Source organism: Anomalospiza imberbis, chromosome 14 (genome assembly GCF_031753505.1).
Source record: "Anomalospiza imberbis isolate Cuckoo-Finch-1a 21T00152 chromosome 14, ASM3175350v1, whole genome shotgun sequence".
In the NCBI taxonomy this organism is placed as follows: Eukaryota; Metazoa; Chordata; class Aves; order Passeriformes; family Viduidae; genus Anomalospiza; species Anomalospiza imberbis.
Window position 1 is genome coordinate 1,014,926 of NC_089694.1, and position 27,167 is coordinate 1,042,092.

The following is a 27,167-nucleotide window of genomic DNA, read 5'->3' on the forward strand; positions in this document are numbered from 1 at the left end:
TAGTAGCTAAAAGAAAAGGTGCTGGAAAGGGGAAAAACAACACTTCAGAACTGAGAAACTAATAGAAAGGTTCTGAAAAATTAAAAAGATAAAGTTCTTCTTTGATGCTTAGGACAAATTTCAAATTTTCAAACTATGTTGTGCATGCTCTCCCCAGTTCTGCAGAGAGCTGGGGTGCTGGGGCGTGGCTTTGCTCCCCCTGGCTCCAGCAGAGGATGAGTGGGGGCTTGGGTCCCCCCAGCTGGTGCAGGGACCTGAGGGAGCCTGGCTTAGGAGGGATGCAGAGCAGGCATTGAATCCCCCAGGCCACCCTGCTCTGCAGTCCCAGGGCCCAGGAGAGGCAGGGCTGTGAGCAGGAGCTGGTCAGGGAGCAGATATCTGTGAGCAAGGGCCAATCCCCTGCTCGTCCTTTCGCTCATCCCTGCACAAGGAATGTTTAATAAAGCCCCCGATACCGTAGTTTTAAATATACATGCTTCAGATGCTGAGATTTACTTTTTGGGAGGGTTGAGGGCTGGAGAGGAGTCATCACATCACATTAGTGTTCAAACAAAGGGCTGCAAGCTGTACCTCCTGCTTATAATTCAAAGCTTGCCTTATTCTACAGCGTGGGCAGAGCAGGATCTCTGCTCCATGCTGCCCAGCCCCAGCAATGAGGTGGGTGAGTGACAGGTCCTGGTGCCATCCTGCTCCTCAGCCTCCTCCTGTGGCCCCCGGGCTCCAAGGGGGATGATGCAGCTCCCCAGCAGCAGAGGTGCTACAAAATGGGCTTGCAGGGCCAGCTCCTGCAGGGGATTTGTCCAAGGGCAACATGGGGACCACCGTGTCACCAGCCCCCTCCCTCCAGCCAGGCCAGCAGGCAGTGATGCTGAGGGCATCATCAGGTGCACCGCAACAGGAGTGCTGGGTTTGGGTAAGCTAATTGTGTTGCAAGGAGTGGAGCGAAGCTTTTAGATTTCAGAGCCAACGTGTGGCATCTTTATTAATGTGCCTACTTGAGTTCCCTGGGACGCGATGTTTTCTCCTTCCCCTGGCCATCCATCTGAGCTGATAATAGGACTATTAATCCATTTTGTTGACAGCACGCACAGACCTCCAGTGAGGCAGGAGATGGGGAAGAGGTGGGGCTGCCATCGATGCTTGTTTTGTTCCAAAGGGATCCCGTCACAGCCTCTGGCAGACTGAGCAGGAGCTGGAGGTGAGCAGATGGACTGTTAACCAAGGCCACAGGTGATGGGTGGCTGGCCAGCTGTGGCCTGGCTTCTCCTTGGTCAACTGGAGAGCATCCTGCAGAAAAGCATTGAGAGATGAGATGTTCTACAGAAGCCAAACCTGGAGACCAGACCTTGTGCTCCAGGGCACGCCACACTGCTCAGGTTCTACACTCAGAAACCTCGTATCAGTTATTGACCCACTTCTAATCCCTCTTCGTACCCACACAGAGGTGAAGTTTCTCTGATTTCAGGGACTTTTCAGCCCTGCCTGGCTATGAGGTGACTGGCACAGCATCCATTGTTTGTGATCTCCTTCATGGCAGCAGAAATACGTATATGCAATAAATAAAGAAAAGCAGGTCTTTTACAGGTGTGCTCCATAAAGAAATATTTCTGTGGAAAAAGAGCTGGGAAATGAGGTGCATCCCTGCCCAGCTCTTGCTCCTTTGCCCAGCCCCTGCCAGTAGCTGATCCCAGGCGCCTTTATATTCAGACTGATCCTGTCTGGTTTTAAATATCTCAAGCCACAGAACTTTCTCCCTCCAGGGAACCATGTCGCAGTCCCATAATTTTCGCTGTCAGCAGAGGGGATTTTTTTCCCCTGTGACATTCAACCTAAATGCTCCATTTCTTCAATTCCTGTCATCCCTTGTGGTGATGCCCCTTGTACTCTATTAAATAATTCCTTCCCTCCCTCTCTATTTACTCCAACCAGATCTGTAAGGCTCTTAGTTTGTCTCCCCATGGACAGCTCTTAACCAAGCAATATATATATTTAAGCCTTTTAATCTTCTTTCAGAAATCAGTCTCTCCGTGCCTTTGATCATTTGTGTGGCGTCCCTCTGAACTGCCGCCAACACGTCAGTGCCGAGGCAGCCGCTGCAGCCACACCTGAGCCTCGCAGCGCCTCCCGCCGCCCTCGGATGTGCGGGACCCAAACCCGCCGGGGCTGATCCGTCCCTGCTGCCCTTATGCACAGCAGCCTCCTGCGTCCCCCTTGCTGACCCCTGGCCCCAGGCCTTTCTCTGGGGCGTCGCTCTGGAGCTTGGCTTGGCTTGGCTCGGCTCGGCTCAGCCATCGCTGCCCGTCCTGCTGTCGCTCCGACTCGCCTTTGCGTCCCAGCCGCGCTCGCTCACATCTGTCCACGGCGCAGCTCCTCTCGCTGCTTCCTGCCCATATTGCTAATCTCACTAGGCCCTTTCTGTGTTAATTTTCTATGCTTGCTGGAGCTCACAGCACCTCCCAGTATAGCATCATCTGCCAAATTCATTAATGTGTAGTTTACTCCCTCTTTCCAGGTCATTAATGAGGGTATTAAATGAGAGCAGCCCTAACCTAGATCCCTGCAGTACCCCATAAACACCTCCCCCTGCTTCTAATTACCCTTTGTTTATGATCCCTCAGCCAGGTTTTCAATCCACATGGCACAGTTCAAGCCATCAGAATTAATTTTTCCATGGAAGACTTCGACAGGGCTTTGCCCCCTCGTGCCGTCCCCACCTGCCACCCCTCCATGCCCCCTGCCGCTCCGCCGTGGGTCACAGTGACCTGCGCTGCTGCTTTCCGGAGAGGAGAAGGAGCACCTGGCAAAGGCTCTTTCCTCTGCCGGCTTTTGGCCCGCTGCTCCAGGACACGGCAGCCGAAATGGAGGGGCCCTGCGGTGTCCTGCGGGAAGGAGGGGGCTCCCCTCGGCTGTCCCTGGGTACTGTGTCCCGCCCTGGGCGGGGGCGTCTCATGGCGTGGTGTCCCCGGAGGGATGCTGTCCCGGGGGATGGAGGCAAAGGGCGGGTGCTGTCCGGGACAGGCGCCGCCGGAGAGGTGGTGTCCCCGGACAGGTGTTGTCACGCGGGATGGGATCGCGGGGACGGTGTCTTTGAACGGATGCTGTCCCTGGCGGCAGGCGATATCCCGGTCACCCTCTACAGGCCCTCCCCGGCGGGAGGGGCCCGTGCCGCCCGACGAGCCCCGCCCAGGCCGGGGGTCCCGGTATCCCGGTGTTTCAGTGTCTCGGTGTCCCGGTGTTCCGCTGTCCCGGGATCTCGGTGTCCCGCTGTCCCAGTACCCCCGTGTCCCCGTATCCTGTTGTCCCGGTACCCCGCTGTCCCTGTACCCCGCTGTCCCAGTATCCCGGTACCTCGGTGTCCCGGTACCCCGGTGTCTCTGTGTCCTGCTGTCCCGGTACTCCGCTGTCCCGGTATCCCCGTACCTCAGTGTCCCGGTACCCCGCTGTCCCGGTATCCCCGTACCTCGGTGTCCTGGTGTCCCGCTGTTCCGGTGTCCCGCTGTTCCGGTGTCCCGGTACCCCCGTACCTCGGTGTCCCGGTATCCCGCTGTCCCGGTATCCCCGTACCCCGCTGTCCCGGTGTCCCGGTACCCCGGTGTCCCGGTGTGTCTGTGTCTCGGTATCCTGCTGTCCCGCTATTCCAGTACTCCGCTGTCCCGGTACCCCGCTGTCCCGGTGTCCCGGTACCTCGGTGTCCCGGTACCCCGCTGTCCCGGTATCCCCGTACCTCGGTGTCCCGGTATTCCCGTACCTCGGTGTCCCGGTACCCCGCTGTCCCGGTATCCCCGTACCTCGGTGTCCCGGTATTCCCGTACCTCAGTGTCCCGGTACCCCGCTGTCCCGGTATCCCCGTACCTCGGTGTCCCGGTATTCCCGTACCTCAGTGTCCCGGTACCCCGCTGTCCCGGTATCCCCGTACCTCGGTGTCCCGGTATTCCCGTACCTCAGTGTCCCGGTACCCCGCTGTCCCGGTATCCCCGTACCTCGGTGTCCCGGTATTCCCGTACCTCAGTGTCCCGGTACCCCGCTGTCCCGGTATCCCCGTACCTCGGTGTCCCGGTATTCCCGTACCTCAGTGTCCCGGTACCCCGCTGTCCCGGTATCCCCGTACCTCGGTGTCCCGGTGTCTCGGTATCGCCGTTTGCGGGCCGGGCGGGTGCCGCCCCCCGCGCGGCCGCGAGATGGCGCCCTTGTGCCTGGGAAGGCGCGGCGGGGCCCGACGGCGCGGCCGGGCCGAGCCGGGCCGGGCGGGGCGGGGCCGGGCCGGGCCGGGCCGGGCCGGGCTGCACCGGGCCGTGCCCGCGGGCGCGGCACCGCCCAGGCGTCGGTTCCCGATGCCAACCACCTAATGGGACCTGTGCCGCGGCAGATGGACCGGACCCCCCGCTACCCCCCGCCGCCTGACCGCTGCCGACCGGCGGGCTGCGGGGCGGTTTGCCGAGACCGGCACCGGCCCCTCTGTAACCCCGCGGACGGGAACGGCGCGTTGGGAGCTGTCCGAGCCGCGACCCGCCGGGGGTCCTCCCGGTGTCACCTTCCCCCGGCCCTGTAGAGAGCCCCCGGGACCCTGCGGACGGCGCGCGCGGAGGCGGCAGGTAAGGCACGGGTACACGCACCGGGAACGCTTTATTTCGTTGTTAGGAGACACGGTACCGCGGTGGTTTCTCCAGGGATCGGCACGGTGCAGCAAGCGCTGCGGGGCTGGAGCCTCCCGGGGGCGTTGTGCGGGCCCCGCGCCGGCTCCCGGGAACACTGCCCAGCGGGCGGGGTCCTCCTCCCCCAGAGGGTTCAGTCTCTATTAAACCGACTTGGGGCGCTCCGCGGGACCCGGTGGTCCCCGCGCTGCCCGCGGAGATCCGCCACCGCCCAGTGCGCACTCGCTAAAGAAGGAATAGCCGGTGACCGCCGCCGCGGAGCCAAAACACCACTGCGGCCGCAGCTCCCGGGCAGCGGGACGGTCGCAGCGGGACGGGGGAGCAGGGACAGCAGAGATAACGGGCTCCCGGCTTGGGCAGCGGCTCCGTCCCATCCCGCTCCGCTCCGCTCCGCGCGGCTCCGTGCCCGCTCCGCTCCCGTCCGCGCCGCCGGCTCCGCCCCGGCCCCGCCCCCGGCCAGCGCCGCGATCCCATTGGCGGCGGCGCGGCGCGCCGGTCCCGCCCCCGAGCGCCCATTGGCTGCGGCTGGGCGCCGCCCGCCCCCGCGCCGCCCGCCGGCGCTCCGGACTGCGGGCAGTGGCGTGCGGCCGCCGCAGCGAGCGCCGGCGGGAGCGGGCTCGGCGCCGCGCTGCTCGGCTCGGCTGCTCTCCTCGCTTCGGTACCGCTCGGCTCAGCACCCCGCTTCTACTCCCGCACCCGCTCGCCATGCCCGGCCCTTCCGCGGCGCCGCCGGCACGGAGCGTCTGAGCGGACGGCGTTGGCGTGTGCGCGGGGGAGCGCGGCTCCGGTGCCCGCAGCCGCCCGCCCGCCGCCGGGGCAGCCCGGCGGGCGCTGCCCGCATGAGCGCGGCGGGCCCCTGAGGCGCGCGGCCGGCGGCCGTCGGGGCGCGGCGCGGCGGGCGGAGGGGGCGGCGCGGCCATGGGGGCTCTCCCGGCGCTGCTGGGGGCCGCCTTGCTGTGGGCCGGCGCCGGGGCCCTCGTCAACCTCAAGTACTCGGTGGAGGAGGAGCAGCGGGCCGGCACGGTGATCGCCAACGTCGCCAAGGACGCCCGGGACGCCGGTTTCGTGCTGGACCCCCGGCAGCCCGCCGCTTTCCGGGTGGTCTCCAACTCGGCCCCCCACTTGGTGGACATCAGCCCCGGGTCCGGGCTGCTGGTGACCAAGCAGAAGATCGACAGGGACCTGCTATGCCGACAGAGCCCCAAGTGTGTCATCTCGCTGGAGGTGATGTCCAGCTCCATGGAGATCTGCGTGATCAAGCTGGAGATCAAGGACCTAAACGACAATGCACCCAGCTTCCCCACGGACCAAATCGAGCTGGAGATCTCGGAGACGGCCAGCCCTGGCACCCGCGTGCCACTGGAGAGTGCCTATGACCCGGACTCGGGCAGCTTTGGTGTGCAGAGCTATGAGATCACCCCCAATGACCTCTTTGGGCTGGAGACCAAGACACGGGGTGATGGGTCGCGTTTTGCTGAGCTGGTGGTGGAGAAGAGCCTGGACCGTGAGACCCAGTCCCACTACAGCTACGTGATCACGGCGCTGGATGGTGGTGACCCGCCCAACTTTGGCACAGTGGAGCTGAGCATCCGCGTCATCGACTCAAATGACAACAACCCGCTCTTCGAGGAGCCAGCCTACACCGTCAGCGTGCCTGAAAATGCCCCACCGGGGACGCCAGTCATCCGCCTCAATGCCTCTGACCCCGACGAGGGCACCAACGGCCAGGTCCTCTACTCTTTCCACAGCTACGTCTCTGAGCGGGCCCGGGAGCTCTTCCAGATCGACCCCCAGAGTGGCCTGATCACGGTGAGCGGTGCCATCGACTATGAGGAGGGTCATGTCTATGAGCTGGACGTGCAGGCCAAGGACTTGGGGCCTAACTCCATCCCTGCCCATTGCAAAGTGACCATTAGCGTGCAGGATGCCAACGACAACCCGCCCCTCATCAACCTGCTCTCTGTCAACAGTGAGCTGGTGGAGGTGAGCGAGAACGCCCCGCCGGGGTACGTCATCGCCCTGGTGCGCGTCTCGGATCGCGACTCCGGGGCCAACGGGCGCGTGCAGTGCAAGCTCCTGGGCAACGTGCCTTTTCGACTCCAGGAGTACGAGAGCTTCTCCACCATCCTGGTGGATGGGCGGCTGGACCGGGAGCAGAGGGACCAGTACAACCTTACCATCCAGGCTAGGGATAATGGCATCCCTTCCCTGCAGGCCACCAAATCCTTCACCGTCAAGATCACCGATGAGAATGACAACCATCCTCACTTCTCCAAGCCCTATTACCAGGTCATCGTGCAGGAGAACAACACCCCAGGGGCCTACCTTCTCTCGGTGTCAGCCAGAGACCCTGACCTGGGCCTCAATGGCAGCGTGTCCTACCAGATCGTGCCCTCCCAAGTCAGGGACATGCCTGTTTTCACCTATGTCTCCATCAACCCCAACTCTGGAGATATCTATGCTTTGAGGTCCTTCAATCATGAACAGACCAAGGCCTTTGAGTTCAAGGTCTTGGCAAAAGATGGGGGTAATCCCTCTCTGCAGAGCAATGCCACCGTCAGGGTGATCGTCCTGGACGTCAATGACAACACGCCCGTGATCACGGCCCCGCCACTGGTCAATGGGACGGCGGAGGTGTACATCCCCAGGAACGCGGGGGTTGGCTACTTGGTGACAGTGGTCAAGGCAGATGACTATGATGAGGGTGAAAATGGCAGACTTTCCTACGAAATGGTGGAAGGAGACAGAGGATTTTTTGAGATCGACCAGGTCAATGGAGAGATAAGGACCACCAGAGCCTTTGGGGAGAATGCCAAAACAGCCTATGAGCTCATCGTGGTGGCTCATGACCATGGGAAAACATCTCTCTCGGCTTCTGCCTTGATTTTGATATACCTGTCTCCAGCCCTGGATGCCCAGGAGTCCATAGGATCTGTTAACCTCTCCTTGATTTTCATTATTGCCCTGGGGTCTATTGCAGCCATTCTTTTTGTCACCATGATCTTTGTGGCAGTCAAGTGCAAAAGGGATAACAAGGAAATCAGGACCTACAACTGCAGGTAAAGATACCTTTGTTTATGTGCACCTGCGGGTCTGCTTTGATTTTTGCCACCGCGGTTACTTTTGCATTTGCTGCTGGATACTTGGGGTGGTGAAGAGGGCTGGATTTGCCTCAGGAACAAAACTGAGGTTCCTGTCCCTGTAAGAAAATTTCTTGCAAAGCTTTAAGAAATTGTTCTCTGCGAGGAGAGCAGAGTAACGAATCGACTGAATTGTGCGGCTTGACAATCTGTTGCAGCATCCCCGATTTTCCGTGCTCCGTCACACCAAGCGGGGAGAACGGCTTTACAGGGGCATGGCTGGTTCCCGAGGGCAGCCCCCCGTCCCCCAGCGCAGCTCCCCGGGCTGGCGAGCGGGGAAAGCCGCCCGGCCAGCGCAGCATCCCCGCAGCAGCCGGTGCGAGCGGCGCGGTGGCATCCCTGCGCCTCGCTGGCCGCTCAAAGGAGCTATTGTGTGCCCGCTGCGGCTCCTCGCCACGGCCACCGTGGGGCCAACTGCGGAGAGCAGCGGAGAGCCCCCCCGGCCGGCTCCGGAGCGGGCATGGCCGGCGGGGATGGGGCCGGGGGGGTTTGCAGCTCTCTCGCTGTGCCCGGGCTGGGTGGGTGCTCCGCGGTCCGAAATGCCGGAGGGGAGGGCAGCCCCGCGCCTGGGGCCGCTGAAAGGCTGATGGGGGAAACCCAGTCCCCTGAATATGTAACAGCCTGGCGATTATTGTCTCTCTTTTACTATTCTCTGTGTTACACAAGTTAGGAGACAAATGCTAACCACACATGAATATCAATCAGATGCCATAAAAGAGCAGCTGCAATGCCTCATAAATGGTTTAATCCTGTTACTAGTGAAATAGCCATGACTTCTCCATTCCTTCGGCACCGAGTCGTTTCGGGGAGGAGGGATGGAAATTAATTTTGCTCTACCTTGGAAACGCACGCTCGCCCCTGGCAATCCAGCGGCGCGGGGGGATGTGCGGTCTTTAAAGTTTTATTTACGCAGAAATAATGCCGGAGAGTCGGGGCATTGTACCCCGTTTTCACAGCGTATAGTGCGTATATAAGCCTTTTTGCTCGATGGGGGAAAAATCATCTGCAAATAAAGGTCGGTCTGTGCTGTATTATGGGATGCCTAGCTTCAAGTGAAAGCTCACAGACCAGGTTTCTTGCCAGCTCGGCCCATTAAAAGGGGAGAGGACCTGAATGGATAAAAATCGTGTTGTGGCGGTGCCCCTAGCAGCTACCCACATACGTATAAGCCCCGGGTTTACTGTGACGGCTTAGGGATTAATGAAGTGCGGTTTAATTAAATAATTGGTCAATAGAGAAAGGACAGAAAAATGAATGCCTGCAGGAAATAATTGGGCTCTCGCATTGCCAAACTTAAACATTTAGGTAAACAAAACAATTAAAGCTTCATCAAGCATTGTTAGACGAGTCAGCAGCATACAGACTGTTGGCACAACAGAAATCCCTGCGTTCCTGTGATTTATTTGCACACTCAGGGGGGTGCTCGGGCTGTTTCAGTGTGTGTCTGAGCAGGAGTCAGCTGCAGAGGTGGGGAAGCACCAGGCAGGCTCAGCAGCGGCAGCGACCGTGGGGCACCCTCTCCCCACGCCTTTAGGCTTTGCAGTGCCTTGAGTTAGAGATTCTTCACCAGAGCTGCTGGAGACTCTTCAAACGACGTGTTAATTTATGAGGCACATATGAGGGCTGTTCGACTTAGTGGCATTTTCATGCTCAGGCAATTAGCTTTCTGGAACAAGAATATTTGTCCAAGATTTGCCTTTCCAGATAAACTGTATTATTTATTCATCCCATTATTTTTGTTGCAGCTATTGGATCTTTTTTTAATGCTGTTATCATAACAAGAAGAGAAGCAAAATCCTGACTTTCAAATGTGCATTTCTGACTGTGCATAGAATTTGATGTGCTTCCCTAGGAAATAACCAAGTTGCCCAGTGCTGTGCGTGTACAAATTCATGGCAGGGACTGTTGTGGTGCTCACTGTGGGAAGATGAACCACAGTCACTCTGAGCCGAGCAGACCCAACTAATGCAAGGTGCAAATAATTTGTCATTATTTGCTTGGGTGGTGTTTTGCAGTAACTTTTTTCCTCTGGTGTTTTGCAGAAGGAAAACAAGGCACTTTGTCAGTTGATTCTTTTGGCAGGTGGGAAGCAAAGAGGGAAGGAAAGGCAGAGAAAAACAAGCTTGCAGTAAAATAAAAAGGTCAAAAAGGATCATTTTTCTTTGCAAAACACACGGTTGTTGTTCTCGGATTTTGAGAAGGTGAAAGCATTTCCCAGCAGAAGGGGATGTGCGCATCAGTGTGAGGCAGGAATGGAATTCAGCTGGAGAAAAGATCAGGCATGATCAGGAGACAGTCAAAACACCAGCAATTTAGATAAAGCATTAATAAACAAACAGCCTTTGGAGTGTGAGAGAATTGAGCTTGTCAGCTAGGACTGCTTCTGGGTCTGCTTTATTTACTGCTATGGAAAATGAACTGGGGAAAGAATCTGCTATTCATTTTGAATTTTCATTATGGGGACCAAATTAAATCACTTTAAAAATCCTTATTATGCATGGAAATGAATGCAGGTACCCTTTTCACTTCATGGGTTTTAACATCTCCATTTTTCTCTTCTGCAGGCTGGACTTTACTTCTAGTGACTAAATATCAGCAATTGCATACACTAGATCAAAACAGAAGCATCCTTCCTTCCCTTTTTTTTACATGTTTGACCTGAAAACGTTATACATATGAAAATAAGCTAAAGACCGTGTCGTGCCACCAGACCCAAACCATGACGTAACGTGCATGACTAAGAAGCCTACATGGAGATGGGGGCCAAGCCCTCTGGGTTTCTGTGTGGGAATATAGCGGGGCAGGCTTTAGGATGCTCTCAGCTTCTCATTCTCCCTCTGTCCCCCAGAATCGCGGAGTACTCCTACGGGCATCAGAAGAAATCAAGCAAGAAGAAGAAGATCAGCAAGAACGATATCCGCCTGGTGCCGCGGGACGTGGAGGAGACGGATAAAATGAACGTTGTGAGCTGCTCCTCTCTCACCTCCTCCCTCAACTACTTCGACTACCACCAGCAGACCCTGCCGCTGGGCTGCCGCCGCTCCGAGAGCACCTTCCTCAATGTGGAGAGCCAGAACAGCAGGAACGCCGGCTCCAACCATATCTACCACCACACCTTCACGGGGCAGAGCCCCCAGCAGCCCGACCTCATCATCAACGGCATGCCGCTGCCGGAGGTGAGTGCTGCGGGCAGGACTCGTGCCCGGGGCGTCAGCAGCGGGTCGCTGCTGAGCTGCTGTGTGCAGGTCTGTGGTGCCAGCGCTGCCAACACGGCGTGCTGAGCACATGGGCACTGCTGGCTTCTGTGTGCTGGGCACAGAGGGCACTGCTGGCTTCTGTGTGCTGGGCACAGAGGGCTGTGGTGGCTTCTGTGTGCTGAGCAGAGCACACTGTGGTGGTTTCTGTGTGCTGGGCACAGAGGGCACTGCTGGCTTCTGTGTGCTGGGCACAGAGGGCACTGCTGGCTTCTGTGTGCTGGGCACAGAGGGCTGTGGTGGCTTCTGTGTGCTGGGCACAGAGGGCACTGCTGGCTTCTGTGTGCTGGGCACAGAGGGCACTGCTGGCTTCTGTGTGCTGGGCACAGAGGGCACTGCTGGCTTCTGTGTGCTGGGCAGAGCACACTGTGGTGGTTTCTGTGTGCTGGGCAGAGCACACTGTGGTGGTTTCTGTGTGCTGGGCACAGAGGGCACTGCTGGTTTCTGTGTGCTGGGCAGAGCACACTGTGGTGGTTTCTGTGTGCTGGGCACAGAGGGCACTGCTGGTTTCTGTGTGCTGGGCAGAGCACACTGTGGTGGTTTTTGTGTGCTGAGCAGAGCACACTGTGGTGGTTTCTGTGTGCTGGGCAGAGCACACTGTGGTGGTTTCTGTGTGCTGGGCAGAGCACACTGTGGTGGTTTCTGTGTGCTGGGCAGAGCACACTGTGGTGGTTTCTGTGTGCTGGGCAGAGCACACTGTGGTGGTTTCTGTGTGCTGGACACCCCAGCGGGAGGCAGTGATGGAGGATGGGCAGGGGGGAGCAGCTGGCGCTCACCTGTGGGTTCTGGGGCAGCCCTGACGTGTGGCCATGGGTGGATGTTTCATCCCCAGACACTGCAGAGAGCCTCAGGAGTGCCCAGGTGGGGGTGGCCAGGCCAGGCTGGCTCCACGTGGCCGGGAGGCTGGAGCTGGCTGCTTGGCAGGAGGATTCTGAGTGTGGTGATGCTCAGGGGAAGAGGCACTTGCCTTCACAGCAGTCTTTTTAAAAGTTTTTGGAAGCGGTGTTGGTGGCTGTTCCTCTGGAGGCAGCTGGCTCTGCTGGGGTGCAGGATGCCCCATTGTCACCATCTGCACACCTGGCCCAGTGCTGTCCCTGCGCTGTGCAGGACCCTGCCTGGCATGGGAGGGATGTGTGGTTCCTGCTGAAGGCAGGGAAAGGGGCCGCTCTGATCCACGCCATCCTCATCAGTTTCTTCTAATTCTTTGGCTTTCCTGTACATCACAGGCATCATTTAACATTGCTTGTTTGTCTCTCTTTGAATTATTGTTTGGTTTTAAACAAAACAATCAAAGGTTTGTCATGTTTCCTGCTTTGAACAGAATAACAAAGCTGAAAAAGCAGCTGAAATATTTATGGTTCACTCTGTTTTGTGTTCAGTGTGCTGGTGTAAATGCAAAATGCTGCTGCTGAAGGCAGTGGAGCTGCTTCAGATTCATCCTGGTGCTGCAGGGAGTCAAGCCTGGCTCTCTGCAGGGCTGCTGGAGAGGGCTGGTGCTGGGGGCCTGGTCCTGCTGTGATTGTAGTGGCAGAATGCTCACTGAACCCTGGCGTTTGACTTCCACTGAGGCAGAACCAGCTCTGAGAGGTTGTGTTGGCCCATACGGATGACCACTGCTGTTGGCGTGCTGTGGGCAGTGGTCTCTGAGGAATTCCTGTCTTCCTGGGGCAGAGTTTTCTGGAGAGCATTCTGGAGTGCATCTCTGGCTGGTGCCTTGCTGTGGGCACTGGAGCAGTGGAGCATCCTGTCAGCCTGTGATTCACTGCCACCAGTCACAAAATCCATCACATGCTGGCATTATCCAGAAGTGCATGCTGGCAGTGGGAGGTCTCAGGTGCCAGGGAGGATGGAAGGAGCGTCAGGAGCATCATAACTCAGCTGATAAAATTAACAGGCAGCGGCATGCAGAAGGCAGTGCTGCCTGTGCTTCTCTGTGATACAGCAGCTGGGCTGGGGTCTCATGGAAGGTGCCCTCCCGAGATTTCCCTGCCTGGTTCACCCTCTTGTGAGGGACATGGGATGGTTGTTTCTCCCTGCGGCTCCAGCTCGCCCCACCTTCCCATCACTTGTGCAGGTGAGATGCACTGTGAAGAGCTGGTAGCTTGCCTGGAGGAAGAAGTTTGTCTCTGGTAATGAGTGGCCAGAGTGTCAGTGGAACAGAGCCCCGGGAGCTGGCCGAGGGCAGCAGGCAGCTCGCCAGTCCTGCCACGGCACCGGCGGCTCTCGTGCGAGACAAACACGTCCTGGCACGGTCTGCTCCCTCTCTGGAGGTGCTTCTGGACAAAAGGGCAGGATCAGGGTGGAGAAATCCCAACTGGAAGGTTTGGAAGTTTAGTTTAGGGCGGGAATGTCGATGTTTTTTGGCAGAAACCCAGTGTCACGCTTCCAGCTGTTGCAGGCAAAACTATCTTGCTGGTGGTGTGGGTTCTACTGACGTCTAAAAATCCCGGTGACCGCTGAGAGTGAGGTGGTTCATTGATGCTAGAGTGACAGCCGTGTCCTGGCACTCGGGGTGACACAGAAACTCCACAGCAGCTGTTTCCCTGGAGGAGCATGGTGCCCTGAACCCCCTGTGGCGTGTCACTGCCGGAGCGGCGCCGTGCTGTGACGCCGTGGCTGTGCAGGGTGCTATTGGCACACCTCCGGGTGGTGAGGATTTAATAAACACAGTCCCTGCCCAGAGTTTACAGAGCCAAAGCCTTCCCTGCAGCGCTTCCAGTGGTACTTTGTCTGGGCTGGTTTGAATCGCTTCCAGTGATGAAGCCGCCGTGCTTTCCCCTGGGAGGCTTTATGAGGTGTCAGCACCGGGGAGATATCATTGCTGCTCCACCTAGGAGTGACTTTTCCTGATGGGAAGGCAAAGCATGGCTTGGTAACAGATAAAATACGAGGTAAATGTGTCTCTGGCAGTGTCACTTGGCATATGGTGGTTGTGGCTGAGGGTAAGCTATTGCCTCTGCAGACACGTGCTGCCCCAGCAGCGGTGGGTTTCTGATGTAGCTGGTCTTTAACGTGAGCCTCATTTATTTTAACAGTCAGGAGCCTTGAAATAAAAGTCCCCAAGGATGGCTTGTTTGTGGAGCTTCAGGAAATGTTTCTTCTAGTGCAGTGGCAGGTCTCGGGGCTGGGAATAATTGGGTTTGTTGGTGCTTCTCATCTTTCCCCGGTGATCCGGAAAGGATTAAAGAGTGGTGTCTGAGGGGCTGCAACCCCGCTCTGAGGATGCAAAAGGAGTTTGAGACCGCCCTTATAAAGCTTTTCCCTTTGGGAGGGGCTGGGTTTGGCTGTCGTCTCTGCTTGTGCCAGGGTACGGCTGCCGAGAGAGCATTGGGAGGCAGTGGGGGATATCCCGGGGTGCTCTGGCCCTGCTGGGAATCAGGGGTCCCGTGGGTGCCGGGGTGCCACTCGGGGATGCCTGCCCACAGCCTCTCAGCATCCTTGTGGCTGTAGGCAGCGATGGCAAGGAGCGTTTGTGAGCAGCTCTGGTGATCGTGGCTGACAGCGGGAGCCTTGGCCCCCGTTAGTGTTTGGACTTGTTTTTGCAGCAGGAAGAGTGGCACACGTTGGAGCTGCAAAGGCATTGCTGCTCAGAGGCTTTGCTGCTGCTGAGAGCTCCTTTTTATCTTCCTTGAGCTGGAGAAGTTGGCTTTGAAACCAAAAGGGCTTGTTGTCAGGTTTTGCATGTATATTGCTAGAAGTTGTACCAGGAGATTAAAAATCAAAATTAATAGGAGCCATTAGGCAGCTTCCTTGATAAAAATGCGTGTGGCATTGGGGTGGTGTGGAAATTGGTCTGAATGCTGAGTCTTTTAGGATCCAGGGGACATGACTTGCATGTAGAGCAGCCACCCTTGGGTAGCACTTCCACGCCTGCATTTTGACTTGTTGGTTTAAAAAGTAAACAGTATGTGTGTGATGGCTGTGTCTGTGTTCCAGAGGCAGTTTTACATCCCAGATTTGCACCGCTTTGGAGGATGATGTTTGTTTGCTGCTCCAGGATGGGAAGCACCCTGGGGACAGCAGCTCGCTCTGTCCCCAGGGCTCCCCTGGGGCCACCATGGTGGCAGGACCTGGCATGCCAGAGGCGAGGAGGTGTGACATGGGAGGGGAGAGCTCTCTTTGGGAGGCTGCCTGTCCCAGGCTGGAAGTGGCAGAGAGGTTCTTTCTCGGGGGTCTGGAGGTCGAGATGACCCTGAGATTGTAAAAAGTCTTTTTCTCCCAGCCTGCGTGGCCAAAGGAGTCGGGATGTGTAGGGTCAGCTTCTCAAGGTTGTTTATTTTCCCTTATCTAGAACATGCTTCCTCAAGGAGCTGCAGTCTGTCTAGCAGGTCAGTCTATGTCAGACTCCCACCCCCCTGGGGTGGTGTTACCATTTTATCCCAAAAACTCCGTGTGCCATGTTTGCAATAACGTGCCAATGTCTGTCATTTATGTTGGACAGTGTGTCTGTACCTTAAACCAACAGAAAAGTGTCACCATCACAGCAGGACACGGAGGGCAAGGAGAAGGAGAAGAAGGCCAGGACACGCCCAAATCCCTCCATCTTGTACCCCTGAACCCCATTCTAAAAACCCCAAAATTTCACATTTTCACCCTGTGTTAACTCAGCTACCACACTACTCAAACCCCTGTGGCTTGTAATTCCTCACACAGAGTTGACAGCTTTTCCCACGGGCTAAAATCGGAGCCACAGGTGTTTTTGACTTTGTGACAAGGTCTCTGAGCCCCCTGCCAGGGTCTGGAGGCAGCCAGGGCAGCCAGAGGGATGTGCTGGGCTCCCACAGCTCCTGGCTGGCTCTCTGGGGTCCGGGATGGCTCCGTGGAGGCAGTGTTGGAGGCAGTGTTGGGAGGGAAGGGTCTGGAGGCAGCCAGGGCAGCCAGAGGGATGTCCTGGACTCTGACACAGCTCCTGGCTGGCTCTCTGGGGTCCGGGATGGCTCCGTGGAGGCAGTGTTGGAGGCAGTGTTGGGAGGGAAGGGTCTGGAGCCAGCCCCGGCAGCCAGAGGGATGTCCTGGGCTCCCACAGCTCCTGGCTGGCTCTCTGGGGTCCGGGATGGCTCCGTGGAGGCAGCGTTGGGAGGGAAGGGCAGTGCTGGCACTGCACTGGAACAGAGCGTGGATCAGGCGTGGCCCTGCTCTGGTAGGGCTCGCTGGAGAGGAAGGTCAAGGTGGAGCAGCCTCTGATCCAACAGGACCCACACACCCAACAGCTCCCAGAGCCGTGGCCAGCGCCGGGGGGGCCGTGGCTATCCACAGCCTCCTGAGCTGATGGCCACCATCAGTAAGATGGGGAATTACTGGTTTTAGTGATAATCCTGGTCTAATCCCCCAACCTTGATACACTCCCACATAATCCTCACTCACACTGATTTAGCTGGGGCTCCTCGTGGCTGCAGGGATTATTTGAGGGAGCAACAGTTGCAGGATAAGGCCCCGTTGGTTTCACATCTGCTTTGTACTACCTGGAAAGCGTTCTCCTTGCTGTGGGAAATGGTTTTCTAAGCACAACGGAGCAATTTTTGTTTCAGGCAGCACCGGCAGCTTTTGCTCTGGCTATCTGGCGGTGTTAACTAAAGCACATTTCTACAACACACAAAGATTTTTGTTTTGTAAGAAATGAAATCAGCGTGGCTGTTTCTCTTTCTCTGTCATTTCTCTACTTGTCAATTCTTTCTTCCCCTCCAGCTTATCCTCTTCTCCACTAGCCTTAAAAAGCCCCCAAAGTGTCTGTTATAATCACATTTTGTGTGTTACAACCAGAATGAATGTACTCACTTTAATATGCTGGGTTTGAGGAAATCAGTTTCTGTCTGGTATAACAGACAATTTGTTATAAACCATGCCATTTAGAAGTGAAGGGCCTCGCTTTAGTGCAGCGCTGGAGAAACGTCAGGATATATAATTGGAAGGGATTTGGCTTGCTTCTGAGTAATACTGTGCATAGAGCAGGGAAATACGGGGAAAAAGGAGATGATTTCCAACCCGGAGAAAGTTTGCGGTGTTGAGACAGGCCGGGCTGATGAAATGAGGCTTATTTTCAGGAGCGATAATAATTAAAGCACGATCAGAGATGATGTTCCACTCGTGGCAAGGCTGACTTCGCAGGCAGCGCTGCCAGTCTTGTTTTCTCCTTGGGAGGTCACTGTAACTCAGCACTATTTTGTGCCTGCGCCGCGATGCGCACCGTGCCGGGGAAGCGCGGGTCACGCTCTGCTCGCGCCCTGCGGAGCCCGAGCAGCCCTGCCCGGGAGCCAGCCCCAGCCTCTGTCCTGCAGGAGCCCCCCAGACAGGAGTGGTGCTCTCAACTTTAGGCATGCACTGCTTATCCCCTCCCTGGGGACAGCTCCTGCTCCCTGCCTGGGCCGCCAGCACCGCTCTGCATTGCCAGGGACCAGGGCTGGTGGGGTGGGACCCCCAGACCTCCCTGTCTGCTGTCCCTGCTCGCTCCAAATCCCAGCAGATCTCTCAGCTTAACTACTCCCAGAGTGTTTTGTGTATCGCTGTAGGTTCCCTGACCTCTCTGAGCCTCGGAGGCTGACATTATGGAAATCAGCAGCTCTTTATTCCATTCTGAGGTCAGCCTAACCAAATTGTACATCTCTTAATGTAATCGCTCCAAGCTGTTGTATGGAGAAATTCTCTTGAATACCTTGCAACAGAGATAAATACAGCAGCTCCCATTCACGTTTAACCACGCCACGCTCCCTGGGTTTCAGGCAAGCCCTTGGTTCAACGCTCTTTAGCTTTTCCTAATACCATCAAATCATTTCGGTTGGAAAAGTCAGTTAAGATTGAGTTCAGCTAAGAGCTGAGCACTGCCAAGTTCCCCAGTAAAGAACACATGTTTTCTATTGGTGACTTGGGGCTGCCACCCCATCCTGGCAGCTCTTGGGGCTTTCCAAGGGTTTTCTAGCCTGTGGTAGGGCCCTGGTCGGGAGGGACCAAAGGGGTTTGCTCCAAGGGTCCATGGAGGATTAGGGCTGGTGTGGCAGTAGCTGCTTGTATTTAACAGCAAAACCTGAGTGCTCCCATGGATATGATCATATTGTTATATGTTACACGCTGAATGTTGTATCTTGTATTTGTTATATCCTGCATAGAATCACAGAATCGTTTAGGTTGGAGATTTAAGATCATCAGGTTGAAACAGCAACCTAACTGCCATGTTCACACTTCTATCCTTATGCACACAAAAAGTGTGTATAGAATTATTACATATTGCACCTAATTATGTGAGTATATAATATGTCATATAATCAGATACATCTCATTTGTTTTTATGCTACTGCTTTGGGTTTTATGGTTCACTTTTACTGGAAGTGGAGAGGCTTCTCTTGTTTTCATAGAATCATAGAATGGTTTGGGTTGGTAGGTTCCTTAAATGTTTCCTCTTGGAAAATTTGAATTTCTGATGCATATTTCTAATGTATAACTTGTGAAGTTTATAAAAAAAGCTTTTGCAACTATATTTACATGGCAGATAAGAATTTTCTCTTAAATTGGGAAAGATTTCTAGTGAGGTTTTTTTAAAATTTCATCAAAAGGATAGTCTTGCATGATACTTTATGGGCTTTCTTACAGCAGTATCCCAGTGAATTTGTGTTGTATCAAGTGATTTGACCTCTGTGGTTTCTCCCTCTCATTTCCTTTACATACAGCACGTGCTCATGCACAGGCATCACTGAGGCCAAGTGCAGTAGCCTTTGAATAACCTTGTGTGCATCTGCTTGGCTGGGTGGAAAAGCTGTATTTTCCAGCTGCCATTTCCTGAAGTCCCTCCTGAGGGCTTTGAGCCAGAGAAGCTCCTCAGCCAGGTGCCCTTCCAGGTCCTTGGGCCCCTGCCCTCACTGACTGTGCCCTGCTCAGGTCTTTTCTAAATTCCCATCAGCCAGCAAGGGCAGAGCCATTGTGCCCTGCCTGCTTCCATCCTTAGGCTTTGCCTGCAGGCTGTCCAGGGATGAGCCCTCCCTCTCTCCTGGCAGCCCTCTCCCCTCCATCTCTCCTGGCAGCCCTCTCTCCTCCATCTCTCCTGGGAACCCTCTCTCCTCCATCTCTCCTGGGAACCCTCTCCCCTCCCTCTCTCCTGGCAGCCCTCTCCCCTCCCTCTCTCCTGGCAGCCCTCTCCCCTCCATCTCTCCTGGCAGCCCTCTCTCCTCCATCTCTCCTGGGAACCCTCTCTCCTCCATCTCTCCTGGCAGCCCTCTCTCCTCCATCTCTCCTGGGAACCCTCTCCCCTCCATCTCTCCTGGCAGCCCTCTCTCCTCCATCTCTCCTGGCAGCCCTCTCTCCTCCATCTCTCCTGGCAGCCCTCTCCCCTCCATCTCTCCTGGGAACCCTCTCTCCTGACCTCTTGCCCACTCTGGCAGCAGCTCCTGCTCTTGTGTGAGGGCTCAGATGGGTGGGACCCCCAGCCCTGCCCACTCCCCCTCTCCTGCCGGGCTGCTTGTGGGGCTGGCATGGCCTTGCTTCAATAAATTGTTAGATATTGTTCCCAGTAGAGGCTATAGTTGAGTTCCAGTCATTTTCTGTTAATTAAAATACAGGATGGTCTTATTTGTAGTATAAATAGTTGTAATCTGTGTACTTATAAGTGTAATTATAATTCAAATTAGAGCGTGCTCTGAATTGGTGATTGGTGGGGTGCTCTGCAGGCAGTGCTGCCCTGGCAGGGCTGTGCTGGGACTTGTCCCCTGGGGCGCCCCACAGTTCCAGTCCCCACTGTCCCCAAGAGAGCATCACCCAGGGCTCAGCAAAGGGACACTGGGGCTGTTGGCAGCTCCCAGTTTCACTGTTCCTGCTGGGGCAGACCTTGTCTGTGGCACCTGTTGGAGGGTTTGCTGGAGAAGAAGCACAACATCTCTGCTTCAGTGTCTCCCGCTAGCTCCTTGTCTAAATTTGGAGTGAAATAATGGCTTATGTCAGCTGGATAAGTGATTTGTGCTGAGCCTTGAAGTGTCTCCCTGTTCAACATGGAATGACACCGGGTTCTCCTAGGCCTGGTGAAGGCTGGGGCGCAGCTGATGCAGCAGCAGGCAGATGTGTGACAGGTATTGCACTTCCTACACCCTCTGATGGAAACTGAGCAGCCACAGGTAATGCCAGCACTGCTCCACCTGACACCCAGGCCGGTGATAAACCGTGTAGGTCAAAGCGTGTTGGAGAGTCATCTGTAGAGGAGGTCCTCATCTCAACGCCCTGTTGAGCCCTGGGTGTGAATCCTTCACGTTTCTCATGGGGATCTGGAGCTTGTTGGATTATACCATCGTTTGTAATGGCAGGTGTATGCCACAGGGCAGGTTTTCAAACTCCCGTCTTGGTGGATTGCATTAACCCATCCTAAGTCAGGTATGTAAAATTCCATTAAGTGAAACCCCTCTGGCATTTTCTCACCCGTGCTCAGCTCTGCAGGCTGTGCTAATGCAGTGTGTTTGCTCATCTATTATAAGGATGATGGCTTTAAAATAATAACATTTATCTTTGGCAGCAGACCTACAATAGTGCACACCGAGTACAATTTTGTGAAAGGCTCTGCAGATGTTGCCTCATTCAATCTGGGTCAAAAAGAGTGCTTAGAATCATAAAGGTTAGAAAGAGATCAAATAATTCAGTGGTTTTATTGCTGAATAATGTACTTGGAAAATACCATTCACTGTTATTAGACTAAGTGAGTACAGAAAACACAGGACTCAATAGTCATTTCTCAGTATTGGCTGATTTTACTGTTTTTATAATGTAGCTAAATTCCCTGTTATTGATTCTCGCATCGATTATCGATCTGGAAATGTAAATGTAAGTGATGGTGGGAGCACATGGAAGTTGGACAGTTAGGGAATTAGGCTTCCTCTTCCCTGCAGTGCCTGGTGGTGGGCAGCACATGCTGTGGCGGACTGATGCTGGTTTTGGGGAGCTGTCAGGGTTTTGAGAGCTGTTTTCACAAGTGAAGATGAAAAAACAGGAAAACACCCATTATATGTGTTCTCTTCCGTGCCTGAGAGCTTATGTAAACTTGCTGAGACAAACCCAGATGGGCTGGGACGCCGGCACCAGGATGGGGCTGGAGCCCGCGCCTGCGCCTCTGTCACCTGCTCCCGCCTGGACTTTTTATATTCAGATTCACATCTGGATGCTCTGGCAGGGACCCAGCTCAGGCGACGTTCAGTAAGCGAATCCTCAGGGCTGTGGCTCAGATACAGCACCCGGACCTGTCTGCCCCTGAAACGCTTCTCAGGCGTTTGTGAGCGCTTCCTCTGCCTCCTTGTTCAGTCCCCAGAGTGGCTGTGCCTAGGGGCAGTGCCACTCTAGGGCTGAGGCTCTCCCTGGACAGCAACTGATTATGGGGATTGGGTCCGTGAGAGAGCGCAGCCATGGCCCTGGCATCTGGGCTCTGTGTCCCGTGCTGAGCCCCTGGACCAGAGCTGGCAGCATCGCCGTGGGAGCCACAGGCTCCTGCCAGGCTGGGGCTTGCTCAGCCACGCGATGGGTTCCTTTGTTTGGGGGAAAAAAGGAGATGAAGTTTGGAATATGTTCATCTCTTGCTCCCTGCACTTAGTTGTTGTCAGCATTAATATGCCATTAACACATGCTCATTAGGAGGAGAATGATTGTACCCTGCAGAGTGTGGGGGAAACCTTCATTAGGCACTAACATATTGAACTGAGCTGCAAACTTCACTGGGGAAAACTGGGGAGTGTTCTGCTCAGGCATCAGGTTTCCCTAATTTCTCCTTTTGGTCTGATAAAAAACAGCACCTCATCATCTGGCATGTACTTTTGGTTACAAATGGGGAGGATGTGCAGGTGAGCCCAGGCTCAGCACTGAAATCCTTTTGGGACCTCAAATCCATCTTTCCCCAGATCTGAAACTTCCTCATCAGTGCTTATTTTGCCATGCAGAGAGGACACAAGCCCGTGTCACCCCTCCAAGGGCTCTGTTGGCTCTTCAGCCTTAATGAGATGAATTCTTCACGGAGCTGGGAGATGCTCGGGGAACAGATTTGTTGAGAAAGGAGGTGTCATTTCTACATCCTCGCTTTTCACACTGTAACGACGTTTTAAGCGTTCATCTGGCCTTGCTGCCTCCAGTCTGAAGCCATAACCTGCCATGTGTGACAGGGCAATTGCTCGCCCTGGTAATGACTACAGCGGAGCCACCGTTGCTCCTGTTTGCTCGGCAGCTCGAGGCGTGTGCGTGGTGCTCTCTTTAAAGGCAATCAATAAGAATAATTGCAAGTTCAGGTGGGGGTGAGGGAGGAGGGGGCCCTGGCAGACAAATATTTGCCGATTAAGACCCTGTTTACGTGCAGGTGCCTCTGTGATCGGTAACAAGGGATGGACAATAAGGACCATATGTGGTGTTTAATCAGAATTTATTCTAAATGTAGTGATTTCATAGATTTCCACAGAGCTGGCAGCTGTCCTCTGTGTTAGAAGTGGATGTCCTGGCTATGTCCCTGTTCCACTGCCCTCTGCCCTGGGGTTTTGCAGGATTTTTCAGCGTGGGTGCAGTGTGGTCCCATCCTCCCGTGGCTCTGTGTAGTTATAGCCAGAGGGAATCCCACAGGTCAGTTTTCACCAATAAACCTCAGCAAAGCTAAAATGACATTTGACTGGCCTGGGCTTGCTGTTGTGAAGGTAAATGAGAGCACAGCCCAGTCAGGAGCACAGGCAGGTCCTGGAGGAGGTAGCTCCTTCTGCAGCCAGCAGCAGCCTCAGGAGGAACAGTGCTGGGCTGAGCTGCTGCCTGCAGGACAGTCCCTGATTGCAGGGTGTGCTGGAGCTGCAGCTCCTTGTGCACACACCCAAACTGCAGGTGGGAGGGCTTCTTCCTGCAGAGGTGAAGACAGAGAGGGCTGGGACTGACCACCCCAAGCTCACGTTGCCTTTGGTGATCTAACCCCTCTTTTGTCGTTGATCCTAAACCTAATGGAAGCATACTAAAACCAGACTGGTGATCCGTGATGATCTGTCCTTGCAAGGGAGGGAAACGAGCTGGTGAGGTGAGATACCAACATGTGACAGGTTGGCCTTGGAAGCTTTTTGGTGTCTCCCAGTGCCTCTGTTCGAGGACCATCTCCTGTGGTGGCCAACTGGCCACTGCAGCGGTTGAGGAGGCAGGTTGGTGGCTGTCCTAGCTCAACCCAACTCATGGGTATTTTTTGTCTCCTTCTCATCCTGCCATGCTGTCTGCAGGCAGAGCAGCCACAGGCTGGATCTAATCCCAGCTCTCCATGTTGGAGATGTGGCTGTGTCCATTTGCTGGATGCTGTGTGACTCATGTAATCACCATGCGAAATGCATCATTCATAAACTGTTTAGCGTGACCTTTTGTACAGTAGCACTAATTATTATTATCACAGAAGCCCAGTAAACTAGACTAGTAATTATCAGGGATTTATTTGAATGGACAGCTAAGCTATTCTTGGCAAGTTAGTCAAACCAGTTGTCATGACAGCCACACAAATGTGTCTTATGAATTGGGTTAATTAGGGTAATTAATAACTGTTGTTTTGCCCTTTTTAACAAGGTATTGCTGAGACACTATCAAAAAATAGCAATTGTACCTAACAGAAGTAGTCTTATTTTAGCAGCAACCTTCACATCACAAAATAAAAGTAGTAAATACCTGTTTTGTTGTTGTTTCACAAAGAAACATGTCATCCAACCTTGTTTTTGAGAAAAAGCAGGGGGTTAGAAGCTCTGCTGTAATTTTTCTGCTGTGCTTCCCCTCCTGGGCCATATTACCAAGAAATTGATCATCATCCTTACTGATATTATCGTTATTTGTTGTAATGCTGTGCTGCACCCAGCTGTTGTCACAGAGAGGTCGCTGCCATGCCCGGCTCCGTGCGCGTGGTGAGGGCAGTCCCAAGGTGCTCCTGTCAGTCGGAGCAGGCTCCACAAGGACTTAAAGCCAATTTTAAAGTTGTGACCATAGATTATAGCTGTTTTGCTGATGCATCGTCACCATCGTCATCAGGACAGCAGGTGCCAAACCGCCGCGTCCTCGCTCAGCAGAGCATCTGCTTCCTTTGAAAGGAGGGTTTTGCTGAATAAATGGATTTGGTTCTCACAGAATCGTAGAAGATCCTGAGTTGAAAGAGACCCACAAGGATCATGGAACCCAACTCCTGGCTCCCTCCAAAAACAAAGCCATGACTGTCGTGGTTGTTGATATTGAGTAATGGTGGTAATTAAAGCTTTTAATAACCAAATAGCATCCAAAAAGCCTCAGAAGGAAAGAAACCTCAAAAGGAAAAGTCCCCATCTCAGGGAGCACCCTGGGCACCCTTGGTGGCCTCGTAGTGGGTTGCAGCCTGTGGTGGTGGTGGTCCTGTCCCACAGCACTGGGCTGGGTGCTTTCCAGCACAGAGCACTGTCTCCCCGAGGACTGCAAGATTTGGTGCTGATTATTAAAAACGACCCAAGATTATGGATGCAGCTGAGGAATATTACGTAAGTTTTGTAGAAAAATGACCTGAATAGATGAGTGAAGGCTCTGGCTGGTTCTCCAACTGCACTGAGCTCTGTCTATTTATATCACCTCTGGGCTTTCGAAGCCCTCTTTTAACTAAAGCTCATTTGATAACGCATGTCTTTTAAAGAGAAAATAATAATAATAAAAAAAAGGAGGAATAAAAAAAGAGAGAAGGAAGGGAGAAAAAAAAACACTAAAGAAAAACACCCCTATGGAGAAGGTAGGGTTTTAATGAAGAAATATTTTATACTATTCTCCTACAACCTTAGGGCTAATAGCCTGGAACTGGTACTTTGGCTCCTTAAAAAGCCCAACAAGACAAGCCAATTATGGCCTCTGAAACATTTTTATTTTTAGTTCCTTGTAATAGCAATTTATCCTCGGCTATGGTACATTAACTGGAAGGAACAAGAAGTAGTAAGGTTTTGGCATCTTTGTAATAACCAACGGGCTGTGTTTACCAGGCTGTTAATAATGTGGGGTGGCTGTGGGCAGGGGAAAGGGCAGTGTGGGGATGGAAAAGGGCACCCAGCTAGTGCCAGACTGAGATCCCCATATCTGGTGAGCGCTGTATTGTCATTCGTTTCCCTACAGTTTGTTCTGGGAGAGCACGGGCTCCGGTTAGCTTGAATTCCTCAGTTTCTGCTGCCCCAGAGCTGGTATCTTGGCTCAGAGGGGAGGAAGGGCTGTGCAGAGGGTGTCCCCAGGGATGCTGGAGCTGGTGGCACCTTTGGGAGGCAGTGGGTTCTGAGAGGGGCTGAGCTGAGCAAAGCCAGGCTTCACATCCACTCCCCATGGCAGTGGGAGGAAGGCCAGTCCTGCTCAGATTTGCTGCCAGTCTCGTGGCTGCCGGGTAATTTTGTGGGCTGGAGAGCTGTGTTTTCCTGCACAAGAAGGGAAAAAAATTAAAATAGGGTAAAACTGGTTTTGATAAAGAGTTTTGTTGTGAGCAAAATCCCCTCGAGGCTTCGAGTGGGAGCTGCCTGAGGCTATCCTGATTGCAAGCCTTCCCATGCAATTCCAGATAAACAATGTGAATGATAAAACCATGAGCCCAGCAGGACAGTGTTTGTCTTGGTTTGATTATCTGCCTGTGTGGGGGGATTTGAGCTGAAGCCAGGCAGGAGCTGCTGGTGCAGAGGTTCCACTCCTGGGCTGGGTCTGGGTGCCCATCACCGTGTGCCAGGGGCAAGCGTGGGACCAGATCTGGCCTCTGGTGAAGCCGTGGGAGGAAGACGACTAGGGGCTGTGTAGGTTGGGAAGCTCTGTCTGCTTGCCTAAAAATCAGAAGAAATGGGGTTTGCACTGCAAAATGGGCCAGGCCAGGGTCCCTGTGGCCCTTGACTGCCCCAGGGCTTGTGCATGCTCAGGGTGCAGCCCGGGCATCCCATTGCTCTGATGTGCCAAGCTGGCAGCAGCATCTCACGCCTTCCCTATTTTTAACTCAGCTGCAATGATTTTTGGGTTTTGGTTTTTCTTTTTCCTTTTTTCCCCCCTTCTTCTTTTTGCAGTGACAAATGTGTGATTTCTCCTGTTCTCTACAAAATGCATTGGTCTGACCTGCCAGTCCAGAAGGTGAATGACAGGGAGTTTTATTTAGCCCTAGAGATGGGAACATTTAAAAAAAAGATTCTTCTGTTATATTTGTTTTCATTCCTAATGGCAGGAGGCAGGGCAAGGACAGTTCTGAAAGGTTTTTTCTAACATATCTCTTAAGTCATGCCCCATCATCCTGGGCCTGCTGATTAGATCCAGATTGTTTCTCTCACTGCCTAGGGAGGGGTGTAGTCTGTGCTGGAAGCTGCATGTGTGGATCCATTACACATCTGAAAGTCCCAGCTACAGGTAATGGGAAAACGCCCTTGTATGAGGTTTATTGGCTGTTACATCCCTGCAGGGCGTTTTCCTTGGCACACTGAGGCAGGAGCCCTGTGCAGAAGGCTGTGCCCCAGGGGGCTGGCAAGCTGAGCCCCCTGCCCATCAGTGGGCACGTGGGAGGGAGGCATTGTCCCTGCTGCCCCCAAATCCCTCCTGTGCCAGCCAGGGGTGAAGCTGGGTGGCTGCCAGAGCATCACCAGCCTCCTGGCTGCTCTTGGTCCATGTGAGAACGTGTCTGTATGCTCCTCTCTAGATTGCCTGCCCCACTTTTGGGTCAGTATTTTGCTTTTCAATGGATTTTGAGGAGTGGTGCCAAGCAGGTATCTGCTGTGATGGTTCCAATGGAGGACCCCTGTGCTGTGCCCCCCAGAAAGCCTTGGGGTTATAGATACCATGTGAATGTAAGGCAGGTGTTTTAGGATTGCATTTTTGCTCTTCACAGCCATACTGTAGATTTCTGATCTGCTGACAAATCCAACTGGGTGACACTATTTGTGGCTTTGTGGGGTGTAATTTTGGCTTTGTTGTGTGTTGCTGCTCCTGGATTCAACCTGGGTTTTTAATCCTATACCTCTTTTTCAAAATCACATCTCAGCAGCAGCTTTTCTCTTGCCTCCCATCCATTTCCAAACAAAAAATGACAAAGCCTGTATTTATTTGGGGAGGGGACAGGAGCTCAGCGTGGATTAGTGGGATGCTTGCACTGTGATACAGTCTGGCTTGATACTGCTGCTTAGTCTGATGAGAGGAGTGATGCTAAAGGATGAACT

General features: G+C 54.2%; 1 protein-coding gene across 1 annotated transcript in view; it reads left to right on the forward strand.

Moving 5' to 3' along the window:
• The first annotated feature begins 5,537 nt into the window (after window positions 1-5,537).
• Window positions 5,538-27,167, forward strand: part of PCDH19 (protocadherin 19) — a 59,359-nt gene continuing 37,729 nt past the window's right edge. Inside the window, exons 1-2 of the mRNA XM_068204545.1 lie at window positions 5,538-7,711; window positions 10,641-10,968. Of these exons, the coding sequence (XP_068060646.1) occupies window positions 5,571-7,711; window positions 10,641-10,968 (2,469 nt within the window). The 5' untranslated portion in view covers window positions 5,538-5,570. The remainder of the gene's footprint in view (window positions 7,712-10,640; window positions 10,969-27,167) is intronic.